At 50.3% G+C, this 18,567-nt stretch overlaps 1 protein-coding gene across 1 annotated transcript in view; it reads right to left on the bottom strand.

Annotated features, from left to right (window-relative positions):
* Positions 1 to 18,567, bottom strand: part of LOC122382441 (arrestin domain-containing protein 2-like) — a 31,154-nt gene that overhangs the window by 7,175 nt on the left and 5,412 nt on the right. Inside the window, exons 3-5 of the mRNA XM_043367751.1 lie at positions 14,574 to 14,704; positions 4,663 to 4,758; positions 2,712 to 2,891 (exon numbers count right to left, since the gene is read on the bottom strand). Of these exons, the coding sequence (XP_043223686.1) occupies positions 2,712 to 2,891; positions 4,663 to 4,758; positions 14,574 to 14,704 (407 nt within the window). The remainder of the gene's footprint in view (positions 1 to 2,711; positions 2,892 to 4,662; positions 4,759 to 14,573; positions 14,705 to 18,567) is intronic.

Raw genomic sequence — 18,567 nt, 5'->3', positions numbered from 1 at the left:
TTTTGTGCAGGAAGGATGAGGGGACTGCTGTAGACGGCACTGGACAGCTCGGCAGGGACTGCTGGGGATCGCGGATGGGCTGGCCGGATACAGTTTCTGCGGGACGCAGCTATGGTACCGCGGCGGCGGCAGAGTGGCACTTCCGGTCCCGTCGGCGCCGCCGCTCCGTCGCCACCGACGCGGGAGGGGGTGGGAGGGAGGGGGCGTGGAGCATCTGGCGGGGACGGCGCGGCCGACGCGGACGGCTCCTGCCGCCGAGTTACCGTGCCCGGCAGGCGGCAGCTCTGGAAGGGCGCCGTCAGTTCCGGACGCTTCCCGCCGTCCCTGGCCGCGTCATGACGGACCATGGTAGAGCTCTGTGAGGTTCACGAATTTTGATACAACCGTAACTGCTTGTTTATGCGCATGCCTATATATAAACAATATGCTGCTTTTGCCTTACGTAAACCAGACGTTTCCATCAGTAGCGGCGGAACAACTTCAATTAAGGGGGGGGGGGGGCACTGCCGACTTTTGGTCCGGTGCCCCGGTGCCCTCCCCGTTCCGCCGCCTATGGTTTCCATTACAACTATGGAATCATAATTTTCATACCGAAATCATTTTGTTGCATCAAATTTTAATGACCGTACTGCTACGAAAAATAAAAATGTAAAAAAGGCACGGTCTCGTGCCTTTCAAATACTATGCATTGTATTTTTTGATTAACTGTCATGCAAAATCTATGAAAATGTTTTGCTCTCAACAATGGGCACGATTGCATTTGCAGGCCGCACGCCGTTCGCCGTCGTGGAATTGGATTCGCTTTCCCCGGCATACGGTTCTGGGTAAATTGAGTTAGCTGGCGGACGTAGAACACCGTGTGTAAGGTATGGTGGTCTCAGAATTTCCCCTCGGCCGGCACAGCGCCATCGATCTCAGGGACGTCCACAGCGAAAAACGCGCTGTGAGCAGACCTGCGGACCGGCGAGCGATCGTAAACGGCCCCGTGGGATCGCTGCTACACAGACAGAAACTGTCACTGGAGAGGGCCGCGGGGTGAGTGGTGATGGCGCCACCACGACCGACAAGATGACTTCTCCGGGTCATGCGCAGTGGCCAGCTGTCATAAGTCGAAATAAATTAACAAAAACAAAAATATCGGTTTGGTCAGATTTCAGTACTACCGCGGTCAGAAGACGTCCGTGGTTTTCAAGTGACCGGCACTTCAGTCCCCAATGGCGGGCATCGCTAAAAGCTGTGCAGTGTTCCACCATGACTGTCGGCGGTTTAGTGACGATCTCGACGGGCCAAGTCAACAAAGATAGCGTGCCGACCTCTGGCCAGACGGGCTTCAGACGGCTATAGTGTACCCCTGCAGTCGGCGAAATGGAGCAACTACTCGACGGGGATATCATCAGAGGATTCCGCAGTAGCTCGGCCTGAAGGCTGTCTCGAGTTTACAGGCCTCCATTAACTACTAGTCGCTCCCTCGTGGATTCATCCCTAACTCTCATCGAGCATATGCAACGCTACTTGAACTGTCGCAGTACTGTCGTCGACCGTCATCCAGACGACCAGAATACAGCTGCATCCTGCATGGAGACCTGATATAGCCTCCGGAGCGCACCGTTACAGCCGACCCGGCGGACATCCGAGGCACGACCCCAGCTCAAAGGGCCGCCTTTGGACGGCGGCGGCGCGGCTGACCTTTCAGAGCCCGGACTGGCCCGGAACGTGAGCGACCTTACACCGTCCGAAATCCTCCCGGGAGCCCGGCTGGCGGAGACCGGCGTCCGGTCGGGGGTTACGTCAGGTGTCATCCCCTTCCCACCCCCGCACCCCTTCCCCCAACGCGGGCCCCACCCGCGTGCCCCGACCCGGCCCCCGGTATGAGGGGGAGCTCGCCCAATCTGATTACGCCCCGCGCTATCGCGGTGCATACCGAACTCGGCAAGGTCAGGCCAAGGACGCAGGGCGTGCCGGGCAGAGCGCCATGATTGGAAGTGCACGGAAGGGTAATGGTGTGTGCTGGTAAACGTGGATCGCCGATAGTGTGTAAAGTGTGCCTCGCATCATTCATCAACAACCTGACAACATCAATCAAGCCATATTCTTGCATCACCAGCCGGTATTCTTAGAACGGCATTCAATTTCATTCCGTCCCTGCGATCCGAGCCCATCTTCATCCGACATTTAATTTTGTCCATGGAAGTGCAAATAAATTACAATAAATAAATCCCAAACAAATCTCAAACAAACCAAATGGGTTTTCTCTGAAACTAGCCAGACCACATCGTTCGGTGTGTATCTGCTGCCGCAGAGCTCACGGCGGCTGGGGTTGGAACCTTTCCATATCAGTCGCGCGGCCCCGGAGGTCAGTGTGGGGGACGGGCGGACGCTCGGCCCCGAGCCCGCCCGTCGGCGGCGAATGGTTTCATTTCCGTTTGGAAGGCTTTAGCATCGTCTCCTGGTGAAATATGAGCACTCTCTGCAGCCCAACAGCGGCCGTAACATATACATGCGCCCCTTTAAACTCAGCTTCCGCAGAACGATGGCATTGTCCCGACTTTCAATTGTCTAACGCACGATTCTTGTGCCGATCCATTGGTGGTTAGAACGCTTCGATCAATTGAACAAATTGGGAGAGAGAGAGAAAGAGAGAGAGAGAGAGAGAGAGAGAGAGAGAGAGAGAGAGAGAGAGAGAGAGAGAGAGAGAGAGAGAGTCGACTGACCTGCACCAATCGGATTTTGAGCCGGACGGCCTCCTCTCCCTGATTGTCGATGTCGGCCTTCATTTTGATGCTCTCCCCGCAGACATAGGCCGACCGCTCCAGCTGCGTTCGCAGAGAGACGGGCCCGCGCTTGCAGCAGAAGCAGCAACTGGTCCGCTTGTCCTGTCCCACCATCGGTTTCTGTAGAATGACAAATGTTATAAGACAGTCTATTGTCCACACGCAAGCAATTCACCAACACCTACTCGCTATCTAACTTACACGACAGACACAGGACGAGTATCGGTGGAGATATCGTTTGTCTTCATTTAATTTTCATTGGCGGATCAGACCAATTTAGTACAAAGTTAATCCAACTTGTCTCGATGCATTAGCGATAAGGAATGAAGTGCGGAAGGTCAGGGGAGATTGCATTGCCGGAAGGCGGATATTGCACGCTAAATGATGTATGTTCATAAAGCCGTGTGCGGCTGGATTGTCAAACCGGGAGTCTGGGTGTACCGTTTTATTGGAGCAGAATTTCATATCGCGAGAGCTTTGGCATTCACATGCCCTGGTTGTAGTTGTTAGCAAGATTGAGTGTTTCTACATAGAGTTGCGAATCACACGGGCAACATTTCCGTATATCACCGTTCAATTTCACAATATCCATGTGCCTGTTGGGAAACAATGTCCTCACCTTCTCCATGGAGCTGGGGGTCCCGATATCAGATATAGTATATATCGGTGAGCGTCTGCTGCTGTGTTTGATTGTCAGCTAGCGATAGCAGCGCGCACTTATGCTGATTGGTCGTCTGTGAGCTGACTGACTCTCCGCACTCTGTCCCGATTCTAAATCGGTTTTATATATCTGTCGGCATCTCGCCTACCGCCACAAATATTGTGAGAGTCCTTCCGAGGTTGTATAATGAAATTAAATACGTTGCGAAAGGAACCCCCGCTTTGTAATGAGTCGTGTGATATAACAGATTGGTCCAGCCACAGGTTGAACGTCTAATATCCTGTATATCAGTCACGTCCTGCCCTGGTTGCCACGAGGCGCTGCTATACGAACAGAACCACCAGAACGAGGGCTGCGTCATGCCTGGAGTTTAAATTTCCCTTCTCAAATGGACGGTCACGTCAAAATATTCACATGAAGTAGAAAACTCAATTTTATAACGGTCAGGATGCAGACTCTTCCGCCTATGGACCTTCCATAAAAGTTCGCTGACTGTCGCCTTTTTGCCTGACTGTCGCCTCAGGCTGTCCGTCGCCACAGCCTGACCGTCTGTATACCCGCTGACCCGAGTTAGTGGCGACAGACGACCATGAGTGGCGGCCTCGATAGTCTGTCCATTGACGCGTGACGTCGTGATCGGCGCGCCTGCGGTCAGCAGATATCGGCCAATTACCGCGCGTCCGGCCGGCCATTCTGTCCTCTGATTGGCCACGCTGAGTTCGTTAGCCCGTCGTCGAACAGGCGGCCAGTGACGGCGCTTGACTCGCAGCGCTGCGGAGCGAACTGCTGACCGGATCGATCCCGACTTAATTACCCGTAACCTTGGCCGGATTCCGGATTGCTAGCGGATTCAATGAACCTGCCAGAGCGTCAGCCAGAATGATTTCATTTGTGACCGAGTTAGTGCGCCGGTCGAGAAGGTTCTAATGAAAGGCGTGTCAGCGAACCCACTGGGATTTCGGAACACCTTGAACTGGTAACCGTGAGATGTGCAGTTAATGTGGCATTCAGATTGACTTGCCAGCGTGATGTAAATGAGGGGATGCCTATGTTTGTGTGTTTATGCATTGGTCAATAACGTGTAACGTGTTCTCTTGTGGGAACATTTCATCATCATCCAACGTTTTATCACATTATTTTAATTTTCGGCAATAATAGAGAAGCATTTGTTACGCACGCTTGCGATGTCAACATTCAAACACAGTTGCGCACTCCACACTTGCCACTTACCAGGTACTGTTCGTCCATACAGTCGATGTGGGGACCAATGATGGTGAAGTACTTCATGCCTTGGGGCGGAGACGCGTATGGAATGTCTATTGTGACCTGAAACACAAAGAAGGTAACCACACGTCAGCTACCACACATCGAACATCGATAGTGGTTTAAGGTTTTAACTTGCACACGTCGAACTATTTCCACAGCGCTCAAACAAGTCTGACAAATACGAGATTGCAATGAAATAGTCAGCGGTGAATTGGGTATATCGGTTCGCCGTCCCGCCGGCGCCCGAGGCCGGCGCGAGCTGTTGACGCTCCTGTGTGTCGGAGTCGGCTGCTATCGGCGCCACACACGCAATGTTGATCTGACGGCAGTCACGCGCCGACCGACACTGTCGATGGAATGGCGTGTGTGACGGGTTCACAGCGCGTATCGGTACCGTACCTGATTCACAGCTCAAATACGCACCGTGCCTGCAGGTGTACATGATCTAAAGGTAATAAGAGCTATATGTAGTTAGGATTTTAAATGACCTTTTCCTCGATAATTAATTGGAAATTCAATAAAAAGTAAATATTATATTGTTTGGCAAATTTTCGAACAACAGTTCATTCTCAAGCCACATGACATTCTCAAACAATTGACAACCTTGTTGTCAATTGTTTCATGACATTCTCAAACAATTGACAACCTTGTTGTCAATTGTTTCATGTGGCTTGAGAATGAACTGTTGTTCGAAAATTTGCCAAACAATATAATATTTACTTTTTATTGAATTTCCAATTAATTATCGAGGAAAAGGTCATTTAAAATCCTAACTACATATATCAAGATGTTCCTTGCTAGAGCACTGCATACTATTTCTTCGTAATAAGGGCTATTCTGTGAGCAAAAAAGCCGCATCTCAAACAGCCACCTGACTACCATAGGAATCTTGAAACTTAGCTCGTTACGCTTTTAGCATCCTTAACAATTGTCTAACCAAAAGGGCGGTTACTGAGCAGTTTGACGAGGCGGGCGGCTCGGTCACCTCCCCGGCGCGGAGTGAGGCCCACACAGCAGGCCAGGCACGATTCCATGTCCGCCTCAGGTCACCGGGGACCGTCTGTACCACGAAGCAGAAGGCCCCTCGTGGAGCATGTATTACTGATACCAACGGCCGTCGGAATGTAACGCTAAGGTCAGCAGCCGTTTGACCTTGGCAAAGGTCATCAAAAGGGCAGCCGTGCTCGGATGCTTCCAGCACAGGTGCGTTCCAAGCAGCGGATAGTTTGTTGGTCGCTTTTCAGAGCTCGTGAACTCTCTTCTGCGCGGCTGTTGACAGGACTGGGACCGTGTTCGAGTGGTGACCGTCGCTGGCTGTCCGTCCGTCCCGGCCGTGCAGCCTGAGCGAATGGAGTGATCCAGTGCCGCCCCCAGGCTGACTCTGTTCACCAGTTTCGACTGGCTTCTTATTGGTGCTGATGAATCCTCGGCTGTGTTTTGAAGGTCGTGCTCGTGTGTTCAATATTCGGAAGATTTTAAGGTTGTAAAAAGGGCAATGCCAACAACAACGTCGTTCTGGCTCCCATTATAACGCGGGCTCTCATCGATCATAGGGTTCAATAAAAGCGCCTCCGAAACCCTAATTTTTCTGTGCAATGCAGCAACAATGCTCGTGTTTCAAACCATGTCCCATCGATCCCGCTGAGCGCATCGGCCCGCACACTTGCTGCTGCCAGCTTCCCAAACCATCTGATAGATGGCTCTGCCGGCTGTGCGCCTGAAACGTATACTAGCCCGCAATACTCCAGCCAGTATTATTTACACGGCCAGCGAAGCGTGTGAATAGCGCGGATGAAATGCGCGATATAAGGCTATATTGTAGCAAAGCAAACAGTTGCGAATGCAATATGAAAAGCAAACACTACAGAAACGCGCACGGATCGGTTGTCTTGGGATGGAAGCCCATCGAGTCAGCACGATATTTAGGTACCTACTATCGTTCTCTTCTCTCTTTACTACAGTTCTCTAAACCTGCGATTGATCATTGAGCTGTCGTTTATTTTTTGGTAGCCTTCGCGTGCCTTCCTTTTCTATTCTAACGCAAAGCCATCCCATTGTTCGTTTTTATCCTCGCATCCTCCGTATGTCGGAGGCTGTAGGCTGTAGGGTCCGAATCCCATCTCCTAGGCGACTGGCACTCCTCAGTCAATCATCAGGACCATGGTGACGCCATTGGCGCCGCGAGCCAACCACGTCCTACAGGCCGGGCCGGCGCTGCCCGGCGGCCGATACCCGTTCTGCTGAGCCCTCATCGGTGCAGCGCACGAGCGGACACCACGTCGCCGACACAATGGACGGCAGCCATCTGCAGCCATCGGCGGCGACGCTTATTGAGCACCCGTGACGTCAGACGGGGGATATTTTCACCGCCGGCCGGCCGGGCAGACGATCATCAACCATTGATGGCCGTTGACGGCTCTGCAGACAGGGCGGGGCGGCCAGCACTGACAGCGTCACAGCCTCTATACAATCCACAGCTACTGCTGTTATAGTCCACAGCCAAAACCACTTTAGTCCTCAACCATAGTCGCCACAGTCACAGCCGCCAGTCACAGCCTCCACAGTGCACAATCGCTACAGACACTATGGTGCACAGTCCAAAGCCATATCCGCCACAGCCGTTAGAGTACATCCGTAGACGTCACAGTCCTGAGTCCACAGCCTCCACACCCACAATAGCCGTAGCCGTCGCAACGACAGCGCTGAACTCAGTCAGTTGCTGACGTCACGAGGAGAACAGCGAATGGTCACTGGAACTGGCTTCAATAGCGTGGAACAATTCAGAGCCGTTCCAAACGGCACAGCTGGTACGCCCAGAATAGTGCAATGGTCGCTATCTATTTTCGTACTGGTTATAGTTAACAAATGGTAGGTACGCTAAAAGCTCCCGCTCCATTTTCGTCTTTGCCATTTTCTTACTTCGTTACCCATTTCACCACTGTCCTGCCTGCAGCGTGGTAGCAATGTGTGTGACCAGTGATGCCATCTCCTGCACATGATATCCAATCTAGTCGGCGACGGGGACACTTTGTCACCCTAATGGTCCTCTCGGCCCGGTAAGTAACTCTGATGTGGCGCGCCGCGCCTCCGCTCTGTTGTGCAGGCTTGGTACCACTAATATGTCGGCTCAGCAAACAATCACAGTAGCTGCTTTATCCTCATTCGGCGCAGCCACATTCGAAGAAAATTGTGTATTCTCAGCGTAAGATATTTGACAAGCTGTGCTGTGCGGATAATATGCGAGATTCTTAACTCTTAGGTAAAGCCCTGTTGCAGTACATCGGACATTATTGTTTTTAGGATGTTATAACAAGCTGGAGCTGTGTGACAATGGACATAAGCCCGATCAGCGATCGGGAACTACCCAGTAGATGGGAGAATTTAGCGTCAAGCGCGCTTAGCGTCAAAGGGGCTTTGCAGCTGGTCACAGTCCGAACCGCTGGCGGATTTCATCTGGCCTGTGTAGCGCTCCGAGTGTACTGCCGCTGACCACAGGCTTTCCCCGCCGGGTGAGAAAACAGGAGCGGCTCGAGAGGGGTTCTCACAGGAGCGACTTGGGCCGCGCTCTCCCAGCAGCGGTAGATCCGGGCTGTCTGGAGCGGCGGGTGCTCTCAGGAACGGTAGAATCGAGCTCTCTCAGGAACGGCGGGCTCTCCCAGCAGCGGTAGATCCGGGCTGTCTGGAGCAGTGGGCTCTCCTAGGAGCGGGTAGACCCGGGCTCTCTCAGGAGCGACGGGCTCTCTCAGGAGCGATGCCAGTCGAACTCTCACAAGAGCGACTTGGGCCGCGCTCTCCCACGAGCAGTAGATCCGGGCTCTCTCAGGAGCGACGAGCTCTCTCAGGCGCGATGCCTGTCGCACTCTCACAGGAGCGGCTCGAGCCGAAATCTCGGAGCATGCTAGAGCTTTAAGTTTTATCATAGCTTACTCTGTCGAACAACCGCGCAACATCCAGCGCAGACGATGGAGTTAAGCACCCTGTTGTTTGTTTAGCTTCCACTGAAAAAGCCAAGTTCTCCACTAATCATATTTTCTGGCGCTCAAGAGATATGCAGATGAGAAAATGTCATCAAACTTTGCACAGTTTAGTTAATAGCTAACGGACGCCGAAGTGCTGCATGCAAGCTTCAGCGTATAACTTAGATTCTTCACATAGCAAGAATACTAAATGCATTTTTTCATCCAAATATTTGTCATGCAGTGATTTAAATTTTCCATTAGTATCTCTTCCGCCTCGCTGTGCATCTGTCAGCCACCACGGCGTCTGCATCAGTGGACCGACCGCTGACTTTGACAACATCCGCCCTGCTGGGAATCGATGTGGTTCGTTAAGCCGTCCCGTCCCAATCAATACTGTATCTATCCGGCGCGGCGCGGCAGGCGAGGCCAGCTGCATTGTGGGACGCCCGCCGCATGTTCTGCATGGTCGGCGTGCAGTGCCGGGTTACATGGAACGACTCGTAAGAGTCACAAATGGAGCACTGACGAGTCACGGAACTCATTGGAGGCTGATGCTTCATGGGGTCAGGGAAGGCTCATTGCTTTGTGAGAGCAGGAATGGCGAATATCGCCGTGATGTAGCTATAAAATTATGACACCAGCCTTCTTAGTTTGTATTTGGCTTACACTTCACTTGTTTATGTAGCTAAAGAAAAGTTCGTGTGCTTAAAAATATTGCTGTGGGGGCCAACTTTCGCGGCTTGAGACGATGGAAGACTGAACAGTAATGCACTTCCGGTGCAAGCAGTACCTATCTGCTCTGCCAGTTGGCCGCACAACTTCTGGTTTACGAAGGAAAAACTGGAGCGCGGCCGGCAGCTGCCAACGGATCACGGAGCAATTGATTCCGAAGTGTCTCATAAGCCACGCCTGGCCGTTTTATTGGGCTGTCGGCGGACAGTGCGCGGTCGACCGGCGGCGTCGGACCGTCATCTCCGTACCCGAGGCCGGCCAAGAAACGGATCAATGTGGCAGGGCGGCCGGCGGCGCGGCGACCGGTCAGTCGGCTCGCGCCGGCGGCTCGCAGAGGTCCCGCGCCCACCCGGCTTCCCACACACAGCCGCTCGAGGCAGCGCTGGCCCGGCGGCGACGCCACCTTCTCGCTATATCGCTACACGGACTCGGCTCGGCCCGGATCGCCTGTCTGGGCCGGGGTGGGCTCAGGCCCGGCTGGTGGCGGAGGCGGCGCAGGGGGGGGGGGGGGCGCCCGTCCGACGCTCCGGCAACTTAAATCACCACCAACTCAGAGCTGATCGCGGCCAAAGTTTAGGATTCATGCTATGAAACACACGAGCTGGAGAGTTAATTCGTTTTGAATTGCTTAGCGCTGTGAGTTCGAGCAATTTCATTTGGTAAATGTTTGCACGCGCCACGCTGTTTCTCCTGGTGTCATTTATTCGAAAGTTGAACAATTATCCGGCGAGTTTTTACATATTTCAAGAAGTGGCCGCGTTTGTGGACCTGAGATGGAAGCAGCCTATGCTTCAGTTCCGGACAATGAAGCAAGAAACGATGAACTACCTAGAGCAGCGAGCATGTTAAGAAGTTTCGACTCCGGTTCACAGGCTAACCCGGATTGCCGCTATAACTGGCACACTACCAGTATAACGCCTTTTGTGGCGACTAACGGAGCGAGCGAGAGGGTGGGCCTTGCACGTGCGAAATTGCGAGGGGGTACCTCCAACTGACTTGTGCACGGCACCTTACTAACCGGTCTCTAACGATGTGCCAAATTTGAGCACAATCGGCCCAGCCGTTCTCGAGATCTGGAAGCGGCACCCTGCACGTACGCACGTGCAAAATGGGTCCCAACTGACTTGTGCACGGCACCCTACTAACTGCTCCGTAACCGTGTACCAAATTTGAGCGCAATCGGTCCAGCCGTTCTCGAGATCTGGAAACGACCCCTGCACGTGCGCACGTGCAGCAGCACCCCAACTCTGGCACATGGATATGCATTGCCTAGTGGGTGCCTACCGACATACCAACTCTCAGCGCAATCGGCCCAGTAGTTACCGAGATATTGCAACAATTACAAAAGTGACACCTCTTCGTTTTGCACGTGACACGTGCATAAGGGGTCACCCACATGCATCGGGAATAGTGCAATACTTGGTAGAAGGAATGAAGCTACCCTACAAAAATTACCGCATGTAAATCGGTCAAGTGGTTGCTGAGATATAAGCCTCGCAAAAGCGTGACCACGGCCGGCCGGCCGCTCATACTCAGAAATTTCCGTTAATCTAAGGAAAGACTACGCTCGCTTCGCTCGCTCCGTAACCAGAAAGGCGTTAAGTGAGCTGTCGGTCGCTTGTTTCTGCGTCACTCTAACTTTATGTGTTTCCGGGAAGCCATGGCACTCTTGGAAAGCTATCTGAATGTCTTGGCTTGACTTAGTTCAATATTCTCATGTCCTTAATGTGCTTCTGCTTTGTTTTTTATTTTGTAATTTTACTTTGTGAGCACCTGTGACTTTTGCGTGCTTTTGAGCACTAAATGATACCGATACCTCTCCTTCCCAAACACATGCACGCACTAAACCTTATGTTACGTCAGTCTTCCATCAACCCTCTCTCACTATCCTCAAAAACAATATTCCTAGAAAGTCAGAAACAGTATTTCTCCTGAACCCAGCGCTGGCAATAAAGGAACATTATTTTGTCGTCATGAAGTAGGGAAATGCTTTAAACAATTGAAAGGGGCAGTATATTTGCATAATGGCTTTATGCATGGGGCTAATGTGGCAGTAGAATGCATTTCAGCGCACAGCGGCGGGCAACGAAAAACGGGCTCGGCTGCACATATGGGGCAAATTAATTCCATGGGGTGTGGATTTTAGTGGCCCAGCTGTTTATGACCAACAGCTGAATAAGCCGTTATTTGTTTATGGACGACAGCATAGTTGGAAGAATGCTGAGGATATATATAACCCTTCCTGTATTATGAAACCCAGCGGACTTTAAAAGATAAATTAGTTATTGAAACTTATCATGCAGAGCACGATCCCAAGCAATGCTTCCGCTCCAATATACAATTAACAATATTTAACCATTTAACCATTTACCATTTAACCATTTAACCATTTTATTATTTAACCATTAGCTATTGTATGTTTTTGTGTCCGATATCTTGTTGGTAACATTGATGGCAAATATACTATATTAAGGCAAAAAAAAAAAAATAACAATATAGTGTAAAATAGCTCTCCGACGTTTTCAATGCAGTCAACTCAGCCATATAATCAGGCTTGGGACTTTGAAGTACACCCCAGCTGATAGGCTCCATCTTATCAAAGGATGTGGAGGCTGAGCTATCGGTAATAGGAACCGTGCTGACTGGTGTGCCCATTGCTTACTGTCCAAGTGTCCAGTGATCATTGCCTTCTATATTCGATGGAATGCCATGTGTAAAATGTGGTACTGCCGCCCAATAGCCATTCCACCGAACACCACTGAAGTTCGGTGAAAACGTTGATGTTTAGCTTATTGTAGGATTTGATTATGATACCATAAATTTTTAGGGAAAATAACACACAGGAAATTGCTTGTCATGGTCTTCAGTTGAAGTCATATTTCATCTTCATCTTTGTCCTTTAATGAATGAATATGTAATGCACGAAGTGCCAGGAGATGGTGCCGCCTGCGATCTTCAGAGTGCTGGCGAAGAATCAGCGGCCGTATTCCTCAGCCGGCAAGTTTGTTACATTATGGTGCGGCAGCGTTAGCGGACGCCATTAATTTCACGCCGAAGTTATAGACGGAGTGATAAATCCGGTACGAGCTGTCCGTTCCAAGGCGCCTCGCCCTGAGGACACACACCAACTTCGCCTGGCGCTACAACTCCGGCGAGACGACACAAAGTCAGCGGGAAACGAAAAATATCGACCGAGATGGAGCGCTTCTTGGGGGCAGCTTCAGCCAACGAAATGGGCGAAATGCTCCGTAATTATGTAAGCATCGAACTAAGTTTAGTGTCGAGTTCATGGATTACGTTGGTATTGGTAAACTCCTTTTTATGTTACAAGAATCTATAAAAGGTGGAACACAGCTTTCGCGAGGGCAAATCGCTTCTCGTTCATCCCATTGTAATACCTGGCATATTCTTTGCTCCCAGCCCGCAGCCTGAGGCGCTGTCAATAAGCTTTTTAACAAGAACGAAACATTGTAAAAGCTCTGTTTCAAACAAAGTAATTGCGACAGAGGGCGGGCCTCGTATTTCCCACTGACGTCTATTGCGATTTTCTAAGTCTCTGGCTGAGCGCGGCTACTGCAGATTGAACACAACAACAAAGAGCATTGGGCAATTTTCCGTCTATGGCGCCAGCGGCATCGCCGTTGCACTGGCGTCCTATTTATTTGACCTCTGCGGCCTGCAATGATCGTGATCGGAACACTAGGATGACCCACCAGCATTATTTCTGCGCGTGAAGGAGGCACGACTGTAGAGGGACTAGTGGCCAAATAGATCACTTGGCAGCGTTCGCTAGCCACTAGGCAGCCCTTCGTTCACAAGAGCAATTTTAACTGGAGATTCAAGTCAAGTCCATTTATATCTTCAGGCTATAGCTTGGGACATTTGCGAGCAATCTGTGTTTACATTACGGAACGGTAACGGGCAATACTACATATAAAATGAAATTTCCTCTGCTTTCCTTGCGAATGCGGCAGAAATGACCTAAACACCACATCCCAGACACCATGGAGCAAAGGGCACAGGCATGTCCCTGTGTAAAGAGTCAGCACCCAGCCGGTCTCTGGCGTTTGCATTGCTGCCCGAGCGGCCTCTGCTTTCTACGGCGGCGGGGAGGCCTCATTAATAAATCAGAGGCGCGTGACGCTGGCCTGTCAGCGCGGCCTGTTGATGGCATTCCGCCGTTACGCGGCGTTACGTGACGTTACGCTGTTACGTGTCGTTACGTGACGTTATGCGGCGTTACGCGTCGTTACGTGACGTTGCTTCGTTGACATAGGAAGGCCAGCGCCGGTCCCCTCGCGCGCGGAGCGCCGCTGGTCGGCGTCCGTGAGTTCTTACAAGCACAGAGGACGCAGCACTGCTGCCACAAAACAGAGCGCATCGCAAATTGGATCAGTGGATCAATGGGAGAAACTGAGGCTGTCAACAAGACCAAATCTGCACATATCAGAGAAGTCAAAGAAATGTCCAATGTCTGTTTTTCTATCAAGCCCAAAGACGGTAGACCAGACTTGGTATAGCGCGGAAGCAAGCAGTTACCTAATGCCTATGCTCAATCAAGGTTTATTTTGGTTGGTATTAGGGCGCACAATTCCTATTTCAGAGCCCTTACACCTGAATGGCTGCAGGTTGAGCTTAAAACAATAATAAGAAGGCTGTCACACATGAAACAGCTTTTCCAACCAATCTTGTAGATTTTTTTAATAAAATGGAGTAGAAAACATGTTATCATAAAATAATAGCGCTGGTGCCAGACGATTTTCACGGCATTTTTTTACGGAATCTTCTAGAGATATTTCCGCATGCAGTCATCGATGATGAGCAGGCCGTGCATTGGCCTGCTTGATATGGACGTTCAATTTAGCTCGTGATTTATCTACTCTATCGGTCCTATCGATTTCTCGTCTCGGATGCGTCTTAAATCAGAGTCTGGCGGCGAGAACGATGGCAATGCCGAAACATTCACCAAGCTACCTGATCGGTGATTTAGAGCGCATCCGTTACCGCCAGTCCGGTCAATGTTTGACATTCAGTCGAGCTACTAAATTATCATGGTAATTACCAGTGTTTCGTAGGTACCCTAATATGAAAACAACTGAATTTGCTGTTTTCGCTAATGTGTGCTGCTGTGCGTATTTAATTCGTGTATACCTAATGATGCACAATTGGCCCGTTGGGACTTACCTTTATGTAGTAGCGAATGGTGCTGGCTTTGCTCTCAAAGGAGCACGGCAGGGAGCTCTCTGGCAGCTGGAATCGAAATGGAAACGTGTGGAACCCGCGTGGCAAAATCGGCACGTTCCCCTCCGGTTTGTCTGAAACACAAAACAAACAGCATTATAGAGCATGTCGAGGATGGCATGTCCACTCCTCCTGAACATCGCATTTCCTTAAGTAGCTTTATGCACAACAATTTCCGTGGATAATAACTTGGAGAAGACTAGCACTTTTGGTGGTTAGATGCGTTTTTTTTCTCACTATTTGACATCAAATGTGATATCGGCAACGTTTTCTGCTGTTGGCTGTCGGACTCGGGACCAAGCCTTGTGCCGCGCTGCAGGATGCAGCTGAGCGGATTTTTCGCCGCTTCTCTGCCGTTGTCGTGTTCTAGCCGCTGTCCCGCCAGTGCTGAGCCAGCTCCGATTCTTTATCAAAGTTCGTCAGCAGGCTGCGCCGAATATCGGACGCCTGAATCGCCGCCAAAGTGGTGAGGATCCGCTGAGTGCGCTTTCAGGCCGGTGCTCCGCCTGTCTCCCTCCTCTGTTCTCTCTCTCTCTCTCGCTCTCGCTCTCTCTCGCTCTCTCTCTCTCCAATATATCTAGATAAAATTAAATAAAATTATCTAATACTGGTAAAAGGGTCGTATATCTTAAACTTGTGTGAATCAATAATGACAAACTGTTTATGGTATATGGCTGAAACTTTACTGAATTGAAATAATACCTAAATGAATCAAAAAAGAACAAAATAGTGCCTCGTTTTGGCTCTCTCCTCTAAAATTCCAGGCTAAAGATCATGCCACTTCTCCTTTCCGACATTTCAGAACAAATCACGGAGCTGAATGTTCTCCCGAGGACATTACACATGGGCGGGGAACGGGATCATAAAACGGAACTAGATCATATGCGACGCCGACCGAGGACGCCATTTTGGGACCGCTGTTCACCGATGAGAAAATTGGGTCCTTCCGGAAACCGCCACTCATCAATAAAGAGAGGATGAATCTTCGCTGTCACTTCCCCGACAGCCGCTGTTAAAAATGTCCGACAGGCAGGAATAACTTATACCCGGCGGGTATAAAATAACGGCTACAATCGAAAGCAGGTTGCTTGTTTGCTATAGTCTCTAAATGCAATGTTCAAGAATGTTAAGTCTACTTTTCAACGCAAGCATTGACTATTTGTTCAGTTGCGTGGGAAGTGGCAGTATTTGCTATGATTCGGCGAGCTATCGAGTGCCGTTTTCCCTGGCTGGTATGGTGGCGGTAATGGGTTTTGTTGGTATTATTTGATCCCCGTGAGATGGTTTGCTAGATCTACTTGCGATATTTTTAGCAGCTGTGCGTATTCATCAGCTTACTTTAACGATTATGGCATCCAGGCTGATCACCAGGATGGCTTTATTCTGGAAACAATATCAAAATATTGGATACATACCAGTGTTTCTTTTATGAATTTTGTCGATAGCAATAGCTGGGGTCGACGTCCCATCGCATCATCAATAACTTTATTTTGAAGACAGCGTCGACTCCTTTCGCACCTATCCTGGTGAGTCGCACTGTTGCTCAGTGGCGGCGGAACACCTTCAATTAAGGGGGGGGGGGGCAAGATTACTTTACTACTCGGGGGGGGGGGGGGCACTGCCGACTTTTGGTCCCATTCTTTCCATGCAACGCCCATAGGGCTTATGTTAAAATGCCAAACTTAAAGGGGGCACGGTGCCCCGGTGCCCCCTCGTTCCGCCGCCTATGATTGTTGCCGAGGTGTCGCGTCACCTTCCACGTTCCCTGTCACCTGTGTTCGGGGTGAAATGGGATTCGACGTACCCCGGCCGTCTCCAGAAGACCCCCCGGCCGTCTCCGGACGACACCCAAGCCGTCCCCAAACGCCTCCCCTGCGTCCCGTTATGAGCCCCGACCCGACCCGGGGACACCTGCTCACTCTGCTGGGAGCGCGGCCTGTACCGAGCTGGGCTGAGGCGCAGGGACCGTTATGACCGCGTCTGCCATGCAAATGGTGCGAATTTCCGGGTGGTTCATCTTCTAATCCCGAGGTGAGGCCATCTAGAGATGGGATATCTTAGCAAGGAACACATGTTCAAGTGACGTGTGGTGCGGCCGAATTAAAGCAGCTGGAAGAAAAGAAGACATGCAGTTGAACAGTCATGGGCACTTAGAATTAATTTCTTCAAGGAGCCGCAATGTCGCCTGTCGGTACGCGGTGAACGGGTAAACGAAAAATTATATGGGATACGGGCGAATTAAAATGTTTCAGCCAATAAGACCAGCCAGGTCATGTCGAATAATTTCGTCTCTAACATGATTGTTTTCTGTTTTATCGACATTCAGTTTCAGATTCAATCACCACCCGAATGGAACCTATTATGTTGACTGCAATGCCGTTGAATTAAAGTAAATAGCATCCGATTAATCATTTCTTTCAATCGGGCGAATGCCGATCGCGGCTCGATATCTGTCTGTTCTGTACCATAATAGCCGCTGTTCACGGATCCGGCGGACCCCGGGAATGCCGAGCTCGTTTGTCAGGGCGTGTCCGGCCAGCCGGCCTGTTCAATCGACGTCCGCTCACTGCCGCGGCTCGCCGGTGATTGGTCAGAACTGCGAGCACGTGCACAGAACAGACAGCAGCGTGCCAATCCGGGAATCGGACCGGCCGCCGCTACCGTCCGCACGCGCCTCCAGAACAGAGAGACGCCAGTGGGCCATCCGAGTGTTGGGCCTAGACAGGAGATGTGTATTACTCGGCCTCGTATGAGAGAGCTAGATTAATGTTGTGCCGAATACGCACAGGACGGGCGCCCGCACAATCAAGGTACTGTTATATTGCAGTTAGGCTGAACTAGAGCCGACGGGGGCATGATAAATGTAGCTTTGTGGAAACTACTCCAGGAATGGCTGAGGCAGTTATGAAAGTCGCCATTGTTTTAAAGGTAGTGTGCCAGCTTTCCTGGACCGTATGGAGTTAATGGCCCAGATAAGGAGAACCGGATTTTTAGAACTTATCCATACCTTCAAAACTCATGGAAACGTCTTAAATTCTTCAAATTTTGAGTACCCCAGTGCGAAATTCGCCCCGACGGGTTGTCGGTCGTACCCCAACCACATTTCACACCACTATGAACAATAAATGCACACACTGAAATCGCTATTACCGATATGCTCATCCAATCAAGTTTCGATAAACCCGTTCATCATCATCTCCTGCGGTTTCGAACACGCCTGTTAGGTGGCTTCTGATGCTCGTCGAGGTCGGAATTTCCAAATACGCGTGGTGCGTCGCGCCGCGCGCTCTGACTTCGGCCAAGAAAAATGCGTCAGCTGATCATTGTCATTTCTGCCACTTGCGTGTGGTGAAATGGGGTCATAACTTATAAGACGGCTTTTTCATATCAATTATTTTACATAAAATCATATTTCAAACCATAAATAATGTTCGACAGCCAAATAAAAGAAACAATACCAATACGGGCTTACAGTTTAAGGCTCGACATTGTGTTGTCTACGATTAGACAGCTGATAACTCATTCCCGTACGTCGTATGGTCGTAACACTATAATGACCTTTGCTTATTGTCACAAGTGCGCCGCATTCGCGATTGTTGCCCGACGCCTGTTTGCAGGTGAGCCCACTACAGTTGTTATACATATCTAAAAACCGAAAAACTTTTAGGCGAAAAAGGCACTATTCCAGGCCCATTTTTGATTTTTTTTGCGATATTTGGTAAAAACAGAAGCTTCTTATCCTAGGAAAAATAAAATGGGAAATCTTTCAAAGGTGGCACACTACCTTTAAGGAAATCATAATAATATATCAATCAAGCACCGTAATATATTCACAGTTTATTCGTAAAAATAAAACTTACTTTATCTGCTATTCCCATAAAACATTTAATCTTACACCCTTCAACTTTCCATTGAATAGTTAATGAACGCGAGAAAA

Source organism: Amphibalanus amphitrite, unplaced genomic scaffold, assembly GCF_019059575.1.
Source record: "Amphibalanus amphitrite isolate SeventyFive unplaced genomic scaffold, NRLGWU_Aamphi_draft 000011F_arrow, whole genome shotgun sequence".
Lineage (NCBI taxonomy): Eukaryota > Metazoa > Arthropoda > Thecostraca > Balanomorpha > Balanidae > Amphibalanus > Amphibalanus amphitrite.
Note: the sequence above shows the minus strand (reverse complement) of the source record. Positions and strands in the feature narration are given on the sequence as shown.